Here is a 19,155-nt window from a genome sequence, read left to right on the forward strand (position 1 = left end):
CATCGGGGATGCTCATCTGAAGCCTATCGCTAACGCTGCGATAACCGTTATCCCCAGCCGGGGCCCGAGCGCCAAAGACTTTAAATTCTGTTTGTCAATAAACTCTTCTAATTGTCTTCTCATCTCCGTCTGAGTCTCTCCAGATTGAAACTCCTGCATAGGTAACTTTGCATAACTGTGTTAAAGCTTTAATTCCTCTTTTTTTTGTCTTGAAGCAAAAGTATTCCAGTTGATAATTTAAAACCAATGCTGTCTCTGCTGATTCTAGAGTACACATAAAGCTATCACTTCATCTGTAAATAGATATTGTCGTGCAATTTAACGTTGCCAGTTTTGATTTGTGTCACTAGAAACCGACAGCATGAGGTGTCTCGTGATGATAAGTCAGTTATGCTCACTCAGAGAAACAGAGAGAAGAGACAGAGTTCACTGCTGATAGTAACTGTCTGAGGCAAAGGGAAGAATATCTCACCAACTCAGCCACAGGAACCCGGTACATCAGTTTTCTTATAAACTGCGGGTGACTTCCCTCCAAATTCACATGTCTACCGCCCATCTGAAACTTTCTATGGTTAGTGGAACTACAATGTCTCACTGTTTTTCCTCTAATGAAACTAGAAGTTGTTTGCTAAAGATTTTCTTTTCCTCAAAACAGTTTGCAGTGGGGTAACTTGATGTTGCCTATCGTGTTGAGTGAAAAACAAACATCTGTGCTCTTGATGTCTCAAAACAGAACTCCAATCGTTTTGACAAAGGCTAAAATATATGTTATTGTTCATTTCTGACATTTTATGTGTTGGATTGATTCCCTATTTGGTAGAAGAGAAACCTACATGGTATGCTATTTTTTCGGTGATAGCTTTATATACTAAAAGGATTCTGAATTAGTGGTTTCGATTGTAGATAGCAAATGCCTTATGTCTGTATAGCATATGTAAATTGAATGTAATATTTAGGTTTTTTGAGTGATTTATTGTTGAAGGTTTATTACATCAACTGAAAACAATAAAAAGGCTTCCAAAAAACAGATTTTTTTAAATCAAGCAATTAGTTCAACAATGTGTAAAAAGAAGTTACAATTGAAAGAGCAACTTGCAGACAAAATTTCTTTGACCAACACAAAGGTTTACATACCATTCCTTAGGATTTGGTAGAATTGCCTTTTAAACTATATGCCTTTGGTCATCCTTCAAAAAGCGTTTCACAATAGCTTGCTCATATCTTATATACCCAGACCCAGGTATAGATTAAACTCAGCTTTCCCTGCAATATTAGAAAGATGCAGAAAATATAAAGAGGAAAGCATTGGACTAATTTTTAAAAACAAAGGATTAGTGAATTATCCTATTAAATCGTATTAAGTTATAGTATATTTCTATTAGATGTGCATACCTATGTGATTATATTCATTAGGTTTGAGCTTACCTGCCTTGCCTGTGCGCCCTAGTTAGACAAAAAATGAAGACGTGCTGTATTTTAGCTTGTTTGTCTTTGGTGGTATTTTGTTCTCTACTCAAGTTTCACATCTGCGGAGGCCTAAATTAACTTTCTAATCTTATTAAAAATATATTTTAGCTCGGGTTTATGCATATGGTCGAGACTGAGGATGAAAGAAAAGGAAAATGGCAGATGGCAAGAAGAGAGTGAGAAAGCGGTCAGAGAGGATAAAAATGAAGATTTTTAAGATTAAAGATGTCTTAATCTTTAAGGAGATTAAGACGGGCTTAGAAAACTCGGATGAGGCTGTTACTTGTCAACAGTTGAGTGATACAATGCACCAAATTCAAAATTCATTGTGAAACAGTCCTTATTTAAATATACTTTAAGCATTTATTGACACCAGAAAATCCCATGTAACAGTATACTATGCAGAATATGATTGTGTAAATATATTTGTACTGTAATGGTACTTTTTAATGTTTGATGTTATGTTTATGTGAGGGCATTACTCTATTCTGTATTAGAGGGGAAAGTCATTTTTCATATTTGTGGCACTACTGATTTGCACTGTTCCAAAAAAAAAAAAAGAAATTAAATAAATGCATCTGTACATAAACCGCAACAACCCATGCAGATCAGCTTGCAGTCAGTGGCAGTTGGGTATGCATGAACGGAGAGTTGCATGCTCAAGTCAGCTAGAAAGCCAAGTGATAATGTGTGCTTCACTTTTTGGTTTGTTGCAAACACTTGTATAATTTAACAATTGTAAATGTGCCTTTCATATGACATTGTGTTTCTAAATAAATAGCTTACAACACAATTAAAACCAAACTGATAACTCCAATTTCAGGTTATCACCAAGAACACTTCTATGTGCAACCTGTTCAAAACACACCTAGTCAAAACCCAGATACTCTAGAGCAGGGGTGGGCAATCCTGGTCCTCGAGGGCCGGTGTCCTGCAACTCTTAGATGTCTCCCTGGTCCAACACACTTGAATCCAATAGCTGAATCACCTCCTAAGTGCAGTCAAGTTCTCCAGAGTCCTGCTAATGACCTCATTATTTGACTCAGGTGTGTTGAAGTAGAGATGCATCTAAAAGTTGCAGGAGACCGGCCCTCGAGGCCTGGAGTTGCCCACCCCTGCTCTAGAGTCAACATGTATGAGAAATTTAGGTCAAGAGTCACCAATACAGTGATTACAGTGAGTATACCTCTGATCAATATAAAGTAAGATTAGCAATATCACTGTTGTAAAATATTGTATATTCTTGTGGCATAACATTATGACCACATATCTTATAGTTTGTTGGTCCCATTTTCTCCAAAGACAGTCTCGATCTATCAACACATGAACTTTACAGGATGCACAAAAGTATGCTGTGGTCTCTGGGAACAATGTGTTGGCAACCTACTGTATATTTCAAGTCCTTAGGCTAAAAGCCCAAAGTTACACACGGTCTCTGCTGGCTTGTATTTTGCTGCCAAAAGTTCCTCAGGTTAGCAGTCCTCTTCCTTCATCGGCACCTGTGTGATGTAAAAAAACCAACAACAACAAAACAAAAGGACGGCATCCGTCATCAGAACCGACCACCTTCTTCCATTGCTTCATGGTCCAGATCACATTCTGATGTCTATTGTTACATCCATTGTTGGCACTTATAATCAATAACAAGTCTTCTGACACAAACATACAAAACACATCTGCAATGCAACTGAGCATGAATGCGGTTTTTCTGATGTAGCCTGTGACCTGAAAATTCAGTTAGAGAGCATGCAAACTTTTGCACATAGTTATCTGCAGGTGAACAAAGTCTAAATGCACCAGCATGGGAACCCTGACCAGTCTGCAGAAATGCTGCCCCGTTAGCAACAAACTGAAATGAAATGACATTTGGCACCATCTCCTCACACACACATAACGCTCTCAGCAATCTAAGCTAAAGTAGCTTGTTTGTTAGATTGCACCAAACTGTACTTGGGTCTCTCTTTTCATCATTGTACCTGTTAAGGAGCGAAAACCATCCAGTCAACACCATGTTGGTTGTACTTGGGTCCAACCAACATGGACAACTTGTGGATTGTCACTGGTCATAAAGTTGAGCCTGACTGTGTTTTATTACAGCATTTTAAATTGCAATACTAGGGACATAACATTATTTTTCATTTTGCTTTGTTACTTCTTAATCTCCTGAAGTCATGACATCCTCTGTAAGAATTAAATGAGCTCCACAAGGTTCTATAATTCTTTGATCCTATCTTTTAAAAAATAAAAATGCGCACCACGTTCAATTTTAGCCTTATCAGGCATTGATAACAGCAAAAAGCTAACCATGATTCAACAACTTGTAGAGCCATCTAGTCACCGTGGCTTGACGTTGTTAGTCTCTGTATGACTTAATCAGTCTCCCACATCATTGTGCAAGAATTGTTGCCCACTCTTCTTAAAAACATCTCAGTTTGCTGAGGTTTCGGGGCATTTGTTTCTGTAGGTTCACAGCTGTCTTAAGTTCCTGCCACAGCATTTCACCCTAGTTGAGGTTTTGATTTTGAGTAGGCTGTTGCAATACCTTGATTATCTCTTATACAGCTTAAGATTTGCTGTTGTGTTTGTCTTGTTGATGACCATGTTTTAGGTAAGCTCTCACTGTCACACGAGTGGCTTCACATTTGATTCTGGAATATCTTAGAATAAAAAGGAGCTTATGGTTAACTCTGAGGCTGCAAGGTAGCCCAAATCATCCCCTTCCTTTGTGCTCGACAGCTGGTGTGAGGTGCTGTGCAGATTTCCTGCTCTTTCTGTGCAATTCTACAGAGGTATGTTCTAAAGGGTTTGCTACAGCTTCTCTAATTAATCCACACTTGTGTCAAGAATTTAACTACTTGGCTGGTGCACCAGTGGAATACCCCAACCTGTAGGAATATACCCACACAATGTGATTTTGCCACCCCTACATAGTGGAGCTGGTGTTTCCAAGCTTGCAAGATCCCCTCATTTTCTTCCATATGTTACAACGGGGGGGCTGCACAGTGGTGCAGTTGGTAGCACTGTTGCCTTGCAGCAAGAAGGTCCTGGGTTCGATTTGATTCTCGGCCAGGGGTCTTTCTGCATGGAGTTTGCGTGCGTGGGTTCTCTCCGGGAACTCCGGCTTCCTCCCACAGTCCAAAAACATGACTGTTAGGTAAATTGGTCTCTCTAAATTCTCCCTAGGTGTGAGTGTGCGAGTGCGTGGTTGTGTGTCCTGTCTGTCTGTGTTGCCTTGCAACAGACTGGCGACCTGTCTAGGGTGAACCCCGCCTTTCGCCCGGAACGTTAGCTGGAGATAGACACCAGCACCCCTACCAACCCCACTAGGGACCAGGGTGTTAGAAAATGGATGGATGGATGGATGTTAAAGTGGTCGTTTTGGCCAAACATTTGAAATTTAGATCACAGGGCATATCTTTAAAAAGTAAAAGTCTTTTTGTTTATGAGTGAATTTGTTAACCTGGCTTTTTATTTTGGTTTCGGAGTGATGACTTCTTCCTCTCTGAGTGGCTGCTTGGTCCATTTCAGTACACTACGGGTATGACCATTTTTACTAACAGCAATCAGCATTTTCAAAAGGTATTTAGCTTTTTGTCATGCTAAAAGCACACATTTTACACAAAAAGATGTTCAACTTTAGGACAGAGAAACTGTCTCCTTCCTGAATAGAAACAATGGGAGATTGTGATTATAAAGTTTTATGACATAGCTATATGTAAAAACCTAGAATGTACCATAATTATACATATATAATACACATATTAAGCAGAAGACTACAGACTAGACAGGATTCAGTTCTCTCTTTGAGTAATTCAGACAAGATATATTTATCATAATACTTTGTAATATTCATCATTTCAAAAAAGATCGTCTCACTTCCTCTTAACTTTATTGCACATAAGAAGAAATAGGTCACATGATGTTTTTTTAATGGTATCTGGAAAAAATAAGGCCTGCTGTTTTAATGTGTTCCTTTTTACCATGGCAAAAAAACAACTGTGCTCTGGGAATTTTTTTTAAGCTCGGTGGATGTATGTGCAGAGGAAGTGTTTGTTTCCTAGTTTAGGTTGTGTAAAAAACCACAGCACAGGTTCCTGTAGTTCATCTGCATTTGGGGATCCCGTACATGTTTTGTTTCAGGGTTTTCCTGCCTAAATGTTGTGTCATTTGTTTACTCAGCGACCGAGAACATTATGGGTGGAATTTTCTAGAAGAATCCAAAGAGATGGTTTTGAAATATGAAATAAATAAATTTATTTTTAGAAACACAACATAAGTAGTCTCAACAGAATGTAGTCTAGGATGGCTACTTGCTGAGGCTGAACAAAAACAGCGATCTGTTAGACATCAGTGCAAACAAGGACATGACCGTTTTGCTCCTTTTTTTTGGCTTCTTTTTCTGCTCCATTTAATACTGCAGCCGTATGTGAAGCAGTTCTCCATTAAAAAGAAAAAAGAACTTGAAAGACGACGCGTCGTAGACGGAGGAGGTGAAATCGTGAAATGTTAAAGCGGGTAACTGTCACAGTTTTTTTTCACAGTGCTCCTCGTACCGGTTTCATTTCCGGCATCTGCAGTTTAGTCAGTCAACGATACACCCAGAGAAGCAGGTTTGAAGAACTTCTTCAATCAACAAGCTCACAAGGCATCAGGGATGGTTAACAGTCAGTAGTTTTCCCATTTAACTTGTTTTTTTTCCCGCCTGGGTTAAAACCAGAGTGCGACTTGATTTGTTTCGTCCTACCGGCTGAATCTTTCAGAGCATTTCGCAACCTATTCACTTCCGTTTCAAAATATTCAGTGTGATGTGTACGTCAGGAGGGATGTATGAATAGTGTTGCATTCCACACCATGTCAGTCAGATGTCAGCTGAACGTCACAGAGGGAGAGGGATATATTGTTCATGTTGCTGTCCTGTTCGTATTTTGACGTCAGTAGGGGAAATGTGTCAGACACATGTAAAAGTGACTCTTCCAAATTTATTATAACAGAGTCCATGTGTGTTTTACCGACTCTGCTTGAGTCCACCAGGTCACTTGTCCCACCAAGCAGCACGTTTTCGATGCACACTGCTCTGTACAGTTTGGTTCCTTCGGATCCGTAACTGCCGTGTCTGTGGCACCAGCTGCACTGGCCTGTTAGTGAACAGATACAGGACTGCGGCCCGGGCTTGTATCCCGTCACCACGTCAGCCAACACTGAGTGTGCAGGGATCTGTTTTGACATGTTCTCACTGCCTCTGCTTTGAATCTGCATCTCAGACGGGCTCTGGGTGCGGTAGTTCCCAACAATGACTGTCTCGACAAGAGATTTTGTGTCCTGGCTGTCAAGTTTCAAGAACGAGGAATGGTGTGGGCAATCCAATCCCATCCCGCTGTCCTCCCTCTTGCTGACATCATCCGCTTCCATGCTTTCAGCCTGCATAGGGTAATCTGTGTGACTGTGGGCTGAGATCTCCGGGCTTCCCATGCTCCCGCAGCCGCTGTCCTCTTGTCTCTCTTGATGTTGTCCTCTGTTGTCTGCCGAGGAGTTCGCCTCTACGCTGACCCCGCTGTCCCCGCTGTCCAAGCTGGTCCTCCTGTTCTCCTCCTCACCATCCTCTATTACTGTAAGACTGGTCTCGGTCACTGCGGGTTTTGCGTCAGGTCTGTAACTGTAAAGAAACCATCCTTTGTCCGTGACCACCTCCATGGACCCTTCTGTGACAGAAAGCGGCTTCCAGCCACTCACAGGGGATTTCTAAAGCGGGGGAAGAGAAGATGAAAAGAAATTATGAGCCATGTCATGTTTTAACCATTTTCATTTTTAGTTGTTGTTTTTTTCTTTAATCTTACCAATGCTACAGGCGTTTTTGCAGGCCGCTTTAGGTAAACCAACAGAATGCAGATCACAACAACGACAACTATCAGGGCCCCAAGAATAGATAAGGATGATACAGCTATTATGTAAAATTCTGAAAGAAGAGAAACAAAATAATTTTACAAACCGATCAGTTCAAGGCAGAAGTATGCAAACATAACAAACTGAGGCAATTTTAGGGAATGTTTTTTCCCTGTATTACATCATCTTGATTTATGCAGGTAATTTTTCTTCATTAACAAACTTTTCCACATTTTGTAATGTTGCAAACAGAAACTTCATTGTATTCTGTTGGAATTTTATGTGCTTGATTAACACAAATGCATACGTAGTTGTGAAACATGTTTTTTGATGCAAAAATTCAGTGGTATAAGTCTGTATTAAAGAGGTGCGTCTTGGACGCGTCACTACCAGCTTTGCTTTCAAGAGACTGAAATGTCTGCTCAGTCATAGCAAAAAAGCTATGAAAAACAAAGCATCTGTGAGCACCAAGTTTCAAGTCTCGCCACACATTCTAAATTTAGTTTCGCCGTGGCTTTATGCTTAGGGTTATTTTCCTGAACCTCTGCCTAAAAGTCTCAGGTCTTTTGCAGATTCCATTCAGCTGCTCTGCTCATCCATCTTTCCATCAACTCTGACCAACGTCCTACAGAATGATTCTGTTGCCTCCATGTTTTACACCAGAGAAATGCTGTGTTCAAGTGATGTGCAGTAAGTTTTCAGTCATGTATAATACTTTGCGCACAGGCCAAAAAAATAAAAATCAGTTTTAGTCTAATCTGACCAGCAGAAATTCTTTCTTATGTCTGGTGTTTCCCTTGCATAGCTTATTGCAAAATAAAAAGTAATTACTTTGGAAACTATACACATTTCTTATTACATCATTTTCCACAAATATCCACATCCTATAGAAGAGAATATTTCTTATACATTTCATATTACAATCTAATAAAATGGTGGATTTTCAAAAATGACCTTAAATTTTCTGTAGTAGATATTTATACAGAATTATAAGTCATCTTTTTTTTCATAAGGTCATGTAACATTGATGGATCTATATATATTAGAGTAAAGGGAGCTCAATGAAAATGATACACTTTTCTAGATTTTTTTAAAAACTAATTTGTGGTTGTATCGTGACAAAATTTGAAAATGTTAAAGATTTTGAAAAGTTCTCTAAATTACTGGTAAGTGTAAACAATTTACTTTACCTTGCTCTGGGAGGAGCAGGCACTGTTTTGGAGACACGTTGCTTTGGTAGATACCACCATTGGCTTTGACTTCAACGCTGACGCAGTACTTTTTTTCCCACTGGAGACCAGTGAAAGTCTTCTTCCTCCCTTCAGGCTTTCCCTCATCGTCTTCCAGGTAAACTGTGGTAGTCTGGCAATCCAAAAAAAAGAAAAATTACGTATCTGGAGTAAAGTATCTGGCTTTTACTTAATATTCATTTCGTTTGTTACTGCTTTTAAGTGACGTGTGAGTTGAAATGATATTGTGGTTACCGAAGGCTATGTCCTGTCTAATTCTCTGACTCACCTTGTTTTCTCGATCAGTTTCCTCTAAATACAACTTGTAGACCACTCCATAGGGATAGATTTCTCTCAAGATGGGCTTTTCATGGACATAGACTGTAAGTGTGCTGGAAGTAGCCCACAAACTAAAGGAAGGAGGCTGCAATTCACCTTTGAATAGAGAACATGTTGAAAATTATTGCAACTGAAGCTGAGTTGATCTTCATACAATTAATACATCCCTAACTGAAATACTTACCTTCATTTAGAAGAAATCTTTTCCCTATCCAGTCAGACTGTTGATCTCCTTTGACGAGCTGAACTCTGACTTTATAGGAAATTGTATATTCTTTTATTTTTTTAATATGTGTGGTAAGGATGCAGTAGTTCCTTGTGATCCCCATGCAGCTGGATACATTAGCCCAGTCTGATGTGCCATACCTGAAGGCAGAATTTTCACCAGTCAATAAATGAGAAAAATGCGACTAATGAGATGGTACAGTGTCTTATAAAAGCTGAACTGCTACTGAAATGTGTAACTCCAGTTGCAATTCACTCTCTGAAAACAACTATATATTTAAAACTTCAACATACCTTCCTATTTGAAAGTTATACACTGTGTCTGATGGGGCATTTTCAGGATTTTCCCATCGAACCGTTACTTCATCTTCTGAAATATGCGCTTCCATATTTCTAGGCGGTGGAATGGCTGTTCCTGTTTCAAGAAAAAAATCATGTAAAAATCTAAGCATCTGCTTGTACAGTCATTTTAGCGTTTCCAATCACTGATTGCTTTAACATGACTTGCAGAGAGGAAACATCTGCAATGTACATTTATGCTAAATATATGCTGAGAAGAGTTATCTTTAGACATTCTTGCAAAGAGTAGAGAGAAAAAAAGAGGAAGTCTGGTTGCAAATCATAGGATTGGTACTGACACTGGGGTTTTTTTCAGAAGGGGAACAGAGCATTACCCTTTCCTATGTGTGTGTCCTATTCATGAGAAAGAAAGAGAAAATGTTCTAATTGAACACTAAGGTCAACTTTAGTAATCAACGTCATGAATATCACTTAAGAGTACGGTTGAGTTTAAATTTGTAACACATCTTCCTCGCCATCAAACTCATACTTTAATAATAAGCATTTCATATTTATTTAATATTCACTGATATTTATTTTTTGGGTAAATATCTGTCAAAGTGTGATCAATAAAAATTATGAAAAATTTACTTTATATATTAAGATTTACTTATGCTATCTTTATTCCACTTATAATTTTCCACCAACGTTTGGGAGAAGTAAAAATAACTTTAAAAAGTTGTTTTTTTTCACAACTTATGAACAGTCTTTTTATTAACTACCACTATAAATCACCAAATTTCGCCATCCACTGATACTGAACAAGTCAGTATGACAAGTACCTTTTAAAATCTAAAACAGGACTTAACATTTATGATCAGTAAAGGTTATAATTACCTGAAACATGTCCGATGAATAGGATTAGGAAGACCAAAATCAGTGGCTTATATTTCTTATCCATTTTCAAGCTCTTGAGAAGAATATAAACACTCAAGTCAGAATCCTTCAACAGCTCCCAGCAAAGTCCTTCATTCCTATGATCAGTGAGGGATCACTGAAACCATTATCAGTGTAGAAAACTATCAAAGGCGCCGATGCGGCTTTCTCTTCTGTGATAGCTGTTGATCTGAAGAAAAAAATAAAACCTATCTCTAAATCTCCTTTCGCTCCCTCCCACCGTCTAGATGATGAGTTTCCTGCTGTGACATCATCAGTGACGGGGTTTCTGGTTTCACATCTCTCCTCCTCTCTCAGCCTTTACTTCCTCTTTTCTTTGTCTTATTTTCCTTTCCATAGTCACAGTGCACAGGCTGATCTGCCATCTCACTGTACAAAACAGAGGAAAGGGGAAAGTATTGGGAATATCCCTTTCACTTTTTTTTTATGACTTTCATCATTATTTCATAAAAAGTAGCACTACATTGTGGGGGGAATTTGTATGTCTTATCTTACTTCTTTCTACACAAGTTTACAGAAATAAAATACATACAGTCTATACAAATTTATTCAGGAAGGTGGATTTTAGACTTTGTTAACCTGCAGATAACTATGTGCAAAAAATTGCATACTCTCTATATGAATTTTCAGGTCACAGGCCACATCAGAAAAACCACATTCATGCTCAGCTGCATTGCAGATGTGTTTTGTATGTTTGTGTCAGAAGACTTGTTATTGATTACTTCTTATTCATTACTTGGATCCATGTGAGACCTTTTCACCATAAATTACGATTATTCTAATGCAGAATTACATCATAACCTTAACAAATAGTACCTTGCAAAAGTAAATATACCCCTTGAGCCTTGCGTGTTTTGTAGGGACACAGCAAAAGTAGAAAGGAAGCCAGGTCATAACAGGTCACAGAGCTTTTTGGCCTACATGCAGTACTGTCTGTGGAGGAAACCTTACACTCTCAAAATACCATCCCTACAGTGAAGCATTGTGATGGTAGCAGCATGGAATCATTTTCTTCAGGAAGGTCAGTCAGATTGGTATGAGTTAATGAAGATGGGTGGGGATAAATACAGGCTGATATTGGAAGAAAGCTGTTGGAGGCTGTATAAAAACGTGAGACTGTACTGGAGTGCAGGTTCACACAGAGAAAAAGGAATACAAACATACAGCAGCAGCAACAATAGCTTGGTTTTCTTTCAAACCATTATGTTCAAAGAGGGTTGAGACATACCACAAAAGACATGCAGCTGAAAAGAACCAAAAGAAGGTTCTAAGAAATATTCACTAAGGGTTTCTGAGTAAAAATGCTCACCACACCTTCAAATTTATTGTTTTTGCAAAAAGATTCAAAAACTACTTTCCACTTTATTGCTATGCAATCTTTGTGTTGAAATAAAGTTACATAAAAAAACAGCACTAGCTAGCATAGTGTTCAATGTAATACACTATTACATAATGTGAATAGCATAGTACATTGTAAATTGTACATTATACTATTACATAATGTGAAAAAGTTATTGGTGCATATACTTTTACAATTCATTAAATAGTGCTGGAAGCACTTTTATTAATTCAGATTAACATTGTGCACTGAATCCTGAAAATGAATTGGTGAATGATAGATTGTTCTAAAACAGGGGTCTCAAACTCAATTTACCCGGGGGCCGCTGGAGGTAGAGTCTGGGTGAGGCTGGGCCGCATTCACACACACGGTCTCCTCAGCCGAACCTTTCTGATTGCCTATTACCATATTTGGCCGTAGTCAGGCGCTGTAACAGCCGTAATTGTGTAGTGTCTCTTTAAGATACTCTAGTATTGCTAATGATGTCAGAAGTATGCGCCACGGCTTCTCTGTAGAGAGCGTGGGAGAAACGTGCTAGACGGACATGTTAGCTCCCTAACTTTTTAGTAATGTTACGGGTTGTTTGGACGCTGCTCAATTTTCATGTCTGATAATATAGCAGCCGTTCAACCGGGCTTTGTAAGGTTGGTGAAGAGCGTATTTATTAAAGGACAACACTGTGGAATTCCCAGTAGCAGTGTGGTTGTGAGTTTTTGACCGTCCTGACGAATCTGCCGCCTCCTCTCCTCCCTTAAACACAACCCAAGCGTTACAGCGCCTAACCTTAATTACGTTACACTGATCAGCAACTTCCGGGTCTAGACTGGATGCTGAAGCACGTGAAGCGGGAGCGGCCGCGGAAATTGCGCATGTACCGCATGCAAATAATGACAAATAGAAAATGCAAATAGGCCCGGCCGATGTCCCGCCCCCGAGAGCAATATACTCCACCGTGATTGGTAAGTTTGTTCAGCTCCGCACACAACACTGAAAAGTGCCAATTATATCAAACTCGCGGACCGCACTAACATTAAACTTTCATATTAAGGCGGGGGCCACAAACTATCGTCCCGAGGGCCGCAGTTGGCCCGCGGGCCGCGAGTTTGAGACCCCTGTTCTAAAACTATTCTGCAAAATAAAATTTGTTTTTTAAAAAAAATCTAAACCAAAGCAACTGAAAAATTTTATTTTTTTCCCCCATTGATTATTGAGGGAATTTTTTATTCCAATGAAAAGTTTTGGAGAACAGAAGAGAGATCTGGTTCCACTGAAAGACTGCAACCCTGTTTTGAGCCACATAGTTCAAGAATCAACAATGACTCCAACGTTTCTGGGCAGGAACGGTTGGAACCGGACATCTGTCTCCTCCGAGCCACTGAATGGTAATGAATATGATAACTATTCATCTTTAATTCTGGCTTAATTCAAACAAGTTCCGCATGTGTAAGTGGTTTTATTGTGTCAGTGACACTTTAAATGTTTAAAGTTAGGCTATGTGATTATGACTCTCCATATGTGATAGGCTAGTTTGGGCTAATTTGTTAGCATAACCATAGTACATTTAACATGCTAGCATAAGCAGCTATTTGTAACTACAGGTATTAACATGCTGATAATACCAGTACCGTATTTTCCGGACTATAGAGAGCACCTTACTATAACCTACAATTAAAAAAAAAATGGAAACGTTCATATATAAGCCGTATATATAGCTATATATATATAGCTGCTGGTATCTCCACCGCTGTCGGTTTTTCAGAAGGATACAGCAGAGGGAGCGTCCTTAATAAATCTGCTATTGGACCCGAACCATGGACTCGTTCACGCCTGCCAGATCGATACTCCTCAACTTAAAAGCGGCCATTTTTTTCCTCGTGTTGTTTCCATGATGAGGGTGTTTGTGTTTGAAGAAATTTATCCGTCGTGCCTGCTGCTAGCATGTGCTTGTTCTAAATGAAAATTAGCACTTTCTTCTTTTATTTCCAATTTTGACTTCCAGTGATTCACTTCCTGCTAAAGAGCCCCCTGGTGGTTGAAGAAAAAATCCATAGAAAAGCCGCACAGGGATATAAGCCTCATGGTTCAAAGCGTGGGGGGAAAAAAGTAGCGGCTTATAGTCCGAAAAATACAGTAGTTAACACTATCTGCTATTCATGTTCAGATTTACCAATATGGAAATAATAACATGTTGGTAACACCATTATGTTAGCTAGAATGTATTTAGTATTATTCACTGTGCTAACAGAAGACTGCATGCTATCATAGATAGATAGATAGATAGATAGATAGATAGATAGATAGATAGATAGATAGATAGATAGATAGATAGATAGATAGATAGATAGATAGATAGATAGATAGATAGCATTTATTGTCATTGAACAGGATTCAACGAAATTTCTATTGCAACTCCCGTGCAAAAAGTCACATATATACAATAAATAAAATAAACAAATAATAATAATAACAATATATACAACTAAAATTAACTAAAGGCACTCAACCACACCAAAGAAGTAGCAGCAGGTCCAATATCATTACCTAGAGTGTAAACCCAAGCTGATATGTTAACACCTGGGGGTCCAAGTCCAGTCCCCCCAAAAATGCTATCCTGCTTTTTGTTGTATTCCTTCTCCAACACTGTTGGCCCAAATGATTTGCTCATTACCAAGCCTATGTGTATTCTACAGAGCTGAATACACATATGCAAGATATTTTCCCTCAATCACTGGACTTTGGGCATCCATAATTTTAGCAACAGCACGTTGGTTAAAACTATTATTTTACCTAACATAAATTAGACCAGACTGACCCGAATGTATTCTGATCATTTATAGCTTTCAGTGATTCTTGTAAAGTAGTTCATTATTATTTTAATCACAGAACAGTAGAGAAGTCCCTTCAGGCTTCGCAGAACTTAATTTACTTATTTTGATTTCTTCTCCAATATAATTTCTTGCTTTTCATTTCTGAGAAACAACAGTTCTCTTAAGTAAAGAGAGGTGGCTTCTCACCTCCTCCTCAAATGGAATTTTTAAAAAAGTTTTACTTCCTGGTAGGAGTCCTGAAAAAGACAAAACAGTCGGTTGCTCACTGGTGTCACTTTTTGATTTCTATCTTGTGCTTGGACAGAGAGATACTGAGTAAATGTGAAATGTGGGTAGTCCTTGTGAAAATGTCAGAGATTATCTACAGGTCTTTCAAACAAGGGGGATTTTTATTTTTATTTTTACTAACTATTTGTTCTAAGAGATTTCCCCACGGCTTCCGAACTTTATTGGCAGAGAATGTAACATAGCAGCCTCTAGTGGTGGTAGAGCGTGATTTACACATGACGATTGAAGTGTTCGTAGGGCCTTTCAAAATCTTACTGCAAAATTATGCTGAAGAAAAAGTGATAAAAGTTGACTGAAACATTGTGTTTACTGTATGGTCTGTATATTAACCACAATCACAGAAAATTACATTTTAGGCAATGTTTGTGCAAGCAATGTAAAATAAAAAGTAAAACTACTGGAAAGGTGGCAGGATAACTCATCAAAATGACATTTCCATTTAAGGCTCAACTTAACTTTGGCTTTTTAGTGTGACAGTGTTTGTTTACCTCTTAACTTGGCCATCTTACTTACCAAAACCAGAAGCTCTGGAACATTTAAATTTAAGATTAAAGGTCAACGCTCAAGCGTTAAGAATTGACAGATTTAATTTTTCATGCATTGCGTTTTGAGAATGCACCATTATATTCTGAAAGGTTCATTTTTGTGCCATTCTATAAAATTACTGTTATCCCACATGATCCATCACCATTTTTTTTTTCATATGGAATTCATTATTTTGTTGGAGCACTAAATAGTGTACAAGTGTCCAAAAGATGCTGATTTGATTTGAAATTGTAGACTTTGTGATTTTTCCTTTTTATTATTCCACTTCTGAACTAGTACCACTGGCACTGGAAGTGGAACTACCTTCACTATGCTTGATATTAGGTGCAATTTTCTCAGTTTAAAAAAATGGTTCTCCCATAAATGTTATTGTGCCAACACCTTTTTATAGGTGTTTTGGAGCTGTTTCCTTCCCGCTCAATAGTCTTTCAGTCCATGATGTGAGAGCTGCTTTGTTCTATGGAAAGGTACCTTTGTGCTCCTGCAGATTTTGATCTATGATTCACCCTATTTCCTGGGTGCTTGTTGACTATATTCTAAGCAATCTCATTCTTCTGAGGGTGACAGTTTGGGTCAGAGGGGTGAAACACTAACACTTTTTATTTATTTATTTATTTATTTGCTTTGACATATTAGATTTGCAAACTTTTGGTCTGGCTTTAGTTGCAGCAGATGTTTTGCTGTTACCATATTATTAGTATTATTTTTAGAACGCTTCTAAATTTTGGACAGTAATCTTCTGATATGTTATTTTCCTGGGTGAAATACGCAGCGAGAGTTAAAAAGTGAGAAAGGTCAGCTGATACCAAAACTATTTACATGGTTATAGAACTAAAACTTAGATTGACTGAGCTGATAACAATTCAACTTCCCCTTTAACTGAGTCACAAGATGAACTTCATTTACTGGCATTTTGCAAATAAATTTATACGTCATCATCTACTCATTAAAAATTGCATATACTGACATACAATTATTAAAGTGGATATAGAACAAATATCTCATTGTTAATAATCATACAAAATAATAATCATATACTGTATGGGCCATAACTTGTCTTTAGATTCAGATTCATTTAGATTCAACAAAGTTAAATGATCCAAGAGTAATATGAATTCACCAGATACTCACTAATTTTGTTGGTGTCTAGAAAGTAGAAAACTGTACACAGCATGGATTTTATTAATTCAGACATATCACTCTGATAAAATTCAGTCTTGGCGTAAAACATAATGTCTAGTAGCGACGTAATGCTGCCCTCTAGTGGTGGATGGCTGGTCAAGATTTTGGAAATCAGTTATCTTTGGAAATTTACCTTTTTTAAAGATGAATGAAACACCAAAACACTTTTCATGAGCATATTTTGGTTATTGATTTTTTTTTTCATTATGAATCAGCAGCAACAACAAAGAATAAACAAATAGATCAATAAGGGCTGCTGTTTGATTTTCATTTAAAATTAGTGAATTATTACGTTTCACTTTTTTATCAAATATTATGTGGAAAACTACAAACTGGATTTTGTTCATATTTTACATATTAAAAACAAATACATTGCCAAAGAAAAACAAAACAATACATGTTTTTTTCATGTATCTAGACTGGTAGTCTGCTCTGGATTGCAAGTGGCTCTTTGAACCTTTTGCAACTGCACTGAATAACTTTGTGTAAAAGTGATGAATAGCCGACTAACACTTTTAAATATATATATAGGCCTGTCGCGATAAACGATAAATCGATTAATCGTAGGATAAATTAAAACTATCGACGTCATTTCAATTATCGGCGCTATCGTCTCTTCCGACCTTTTTCTCTTTCTGTTGATGACACTGAATGAAAAAAGGCTCAACTCCGGTTCTCTCCACTGACCCCCCTCCCCCCCCCCCCCCCCCCCTTCCTCATTTCCTTAGTGTAAAGCCCAGCGCAGACGACACGATCTTAGAGCTGTCGGCCGATTGTCGGCCCATTTTCAAAACCTGAGAGACCACACATTAGCCGACAGAAATAACGGTTCGATCAGGTTCGTTCCTGCCGTGTGGTGTCCAACAATGGGCACAAAATAATGGCTACAAGTCCAGTGAACTAATTTTAAAACCAGGCATTAATTAATGCATTACTACAATCTACCTGCAATGCATGTGGCTAGTGTCAGCGTAAAGTCCTGACTGAATGAAAATCATTAGAACCTATTTATGTCACGTTAACGAAGAACAGCTGAAAAGTTACCGGGTTTATCAACTGTGGTAGCAATTTCGCTCCAACTCCTCCCCTTGTCATTTCTATATTCTTTGCATGTTGAATAAACATTAATGTTGTTTCCACGTCGGCTGGACTTCGGGTTGCGCCGTGTCAGCTGTTTGGGATTCCCCGACGTAATTTCCCCTCAGAAAACGCGGAGGAGAATCCACGCTTCCTGATTGGCTACCTGTCACATTCAACAGGCTGCGTTAAGATCCCAGTCGGGGAAAATCCCTGGATTTAGATCGGAGCGGCAACGATGATCTACCATAACACACAACACAATCTTAGAAAGACCAACGTTTTAAGATTGTCTTAAGGGGAAAAATAGGAGCAAAAAATCATGTAGTGTGAACTATTGCATCAGGTAGTCGATGTGCCCATCTTCTCTATTTAAATCTAATTATTACTGAAGGGCAACATAATACACAGACTTCATAATCTGCACTCTTTTGGTTGAATGCAGTATTTATTTCCACTTTGGCTTTATGGTGTTTAGTTTTTATCAAGTACATTTTTTGTTAATGGAGACTGAGAATCCATTTTGTTTTTGGTTGTTTTGTTTATTTAGTTTATCAGCTCCAGTGTTAAATATTATTTTGAAAATAAAGTGTATCTATCTTTGGCAGGAAATCACATGCATTATTACGTCATTTCCATTAAATCAGTGTAAAAAGGTCTTCAGACAATATTATCGTTTATCGCAATAATTTTTTGAGACAATTAATCGCTCAGCAAAATTTGCTATCGTGACAGGCCTATATATATATATATATATATATATATATATATATATATATATATATATGTGATGGGTTGATGACATAGTCTTCAAATCTTACCACAATATTTGTGATATTTATTGTAATAGCAATATACAACTAGTGGGAATCCCACAAGTCTTGGGTCTAACTTCAAGAGAATATACTGTAGCTGTAATTAACAGCACAGTTACCTTTGACATCAGGTGCAAGTGAGGATATGTACTCGGAAAACGACGTAATATTCCTCAACGTCATTATAATTTAAAAAAAACAAAAGCTTTCATTTTCTCAGAGAAAAAGTGAACAGTTTTCTAGTGTTATTGGGGTCAGTAGCAAGTAAGGTTTGGCCCATCACTTTTCTAGACACACTTAATCCACGGTTCAGCAGCTGCACCTGGTTACCAAACTGCATTTTTGTGGCTTCCCTGAAGAGTATAAAAAAAGAGGCAGCAAGGCATGTCACTTCCTGTTTCCTCAGTTTTTCTGTCTGACTGAGAGGTCTGTTTGAAAGGTTTTAAAACTTTCAGACCTTTCTACACACAGTGGTGAGTTCCTAGTGTTCATTAGTTAGTAAAACCTCTTGTTGATCTACTACAAAGTCATTTATCAAACTTTCCTTTTGCTGCCAGTCATGAAGCTAAACCTGTTAGCTCAGCGCTATACCAGCTATAATAGGTGCCCACCAGAACACAAGCTTTGGACCCATTTACACTGTCAAAACCAAGGTTTGTACTGTTTAATGAGTTTGTGTTTTGTGTAATAAGATGGAAACAAAT

General features: G+C 38.1%; 1 protein-coding gene across 1 annotated transcript; it reads right to left on the reverse strand.

Annotated features, from left to right (window-relative positions):
- Nucleotides 1–5,696: 5,696 nt before the first annotated feature.
- Nucleotides 5,697–10,561, reverse strand: il10ra (interleukin 10 receptor, alpha). Its single transcript, XM_032546032.1, has 7 exons — nucleotides 10,317–10,561; nucleotides 9,435–9,555; nucleotides 9,100–9,281; nucleotides 8,866–9,011; nucleotides 8,538–8,709; nucleotides 7,302–7,420; nucleotides 5,697–7,206 (listed from the first exon to the last, which is right to left on the reverse strand). The coding sequence occupies exons 1-7, from the start codon at nucleotides 10,378–10,380 to the stop codon at nucleotides 6,322–6,324; spliced, it is 1,689 nt and encodes a 562-aa protein (XP_032401923.1). The 5' UTR covers nucleotides 10,381–10,561; the 3' UTR covers nucleotides 5,697–6,321.
- Nucleotides 10,562–19,155: the final 8,594 nt, after the last annotated feature.

The sequence above is a fragment of the Xiphophorus hellerii genome, chromosome 18 (genome assembly GCF_003331165.1).
Source record: "Xiphophorus hellerii strain 12219 chromosome 18, Xiphophorus_hellerii-4.1, whole genome shotgun sequence".
NCBI lineage: Eukaryota > Metazoa > Chordata > Actinopteri > Cyprinodontiformes > Poeciliidae > Xiphophorus > Xiphophorus hellerii.

Coding starts and splice junctions, on each gene's coding strand:
- il10ra (XM_032546032.1), bottom strand. CDS start 10,380: ATGGATAAGAAATATAAGCCACTGATTTTGGTCTTCCTAATCCTATTC. Junction 9,556..10,316: donor ATTCATCGGACATGTTTCAG/GTAATTATAACC, acceptor TTCTTGAAACAG/GAACAGCCATTCCACCGCCT. Junction 7,207..7,301: donor CAAAAACGCCTGTAGCATTG/GTAAGATTAAAG, acceptor CCCCCGCTTTAG/AAATCCCCTGTGAGTGGCTG.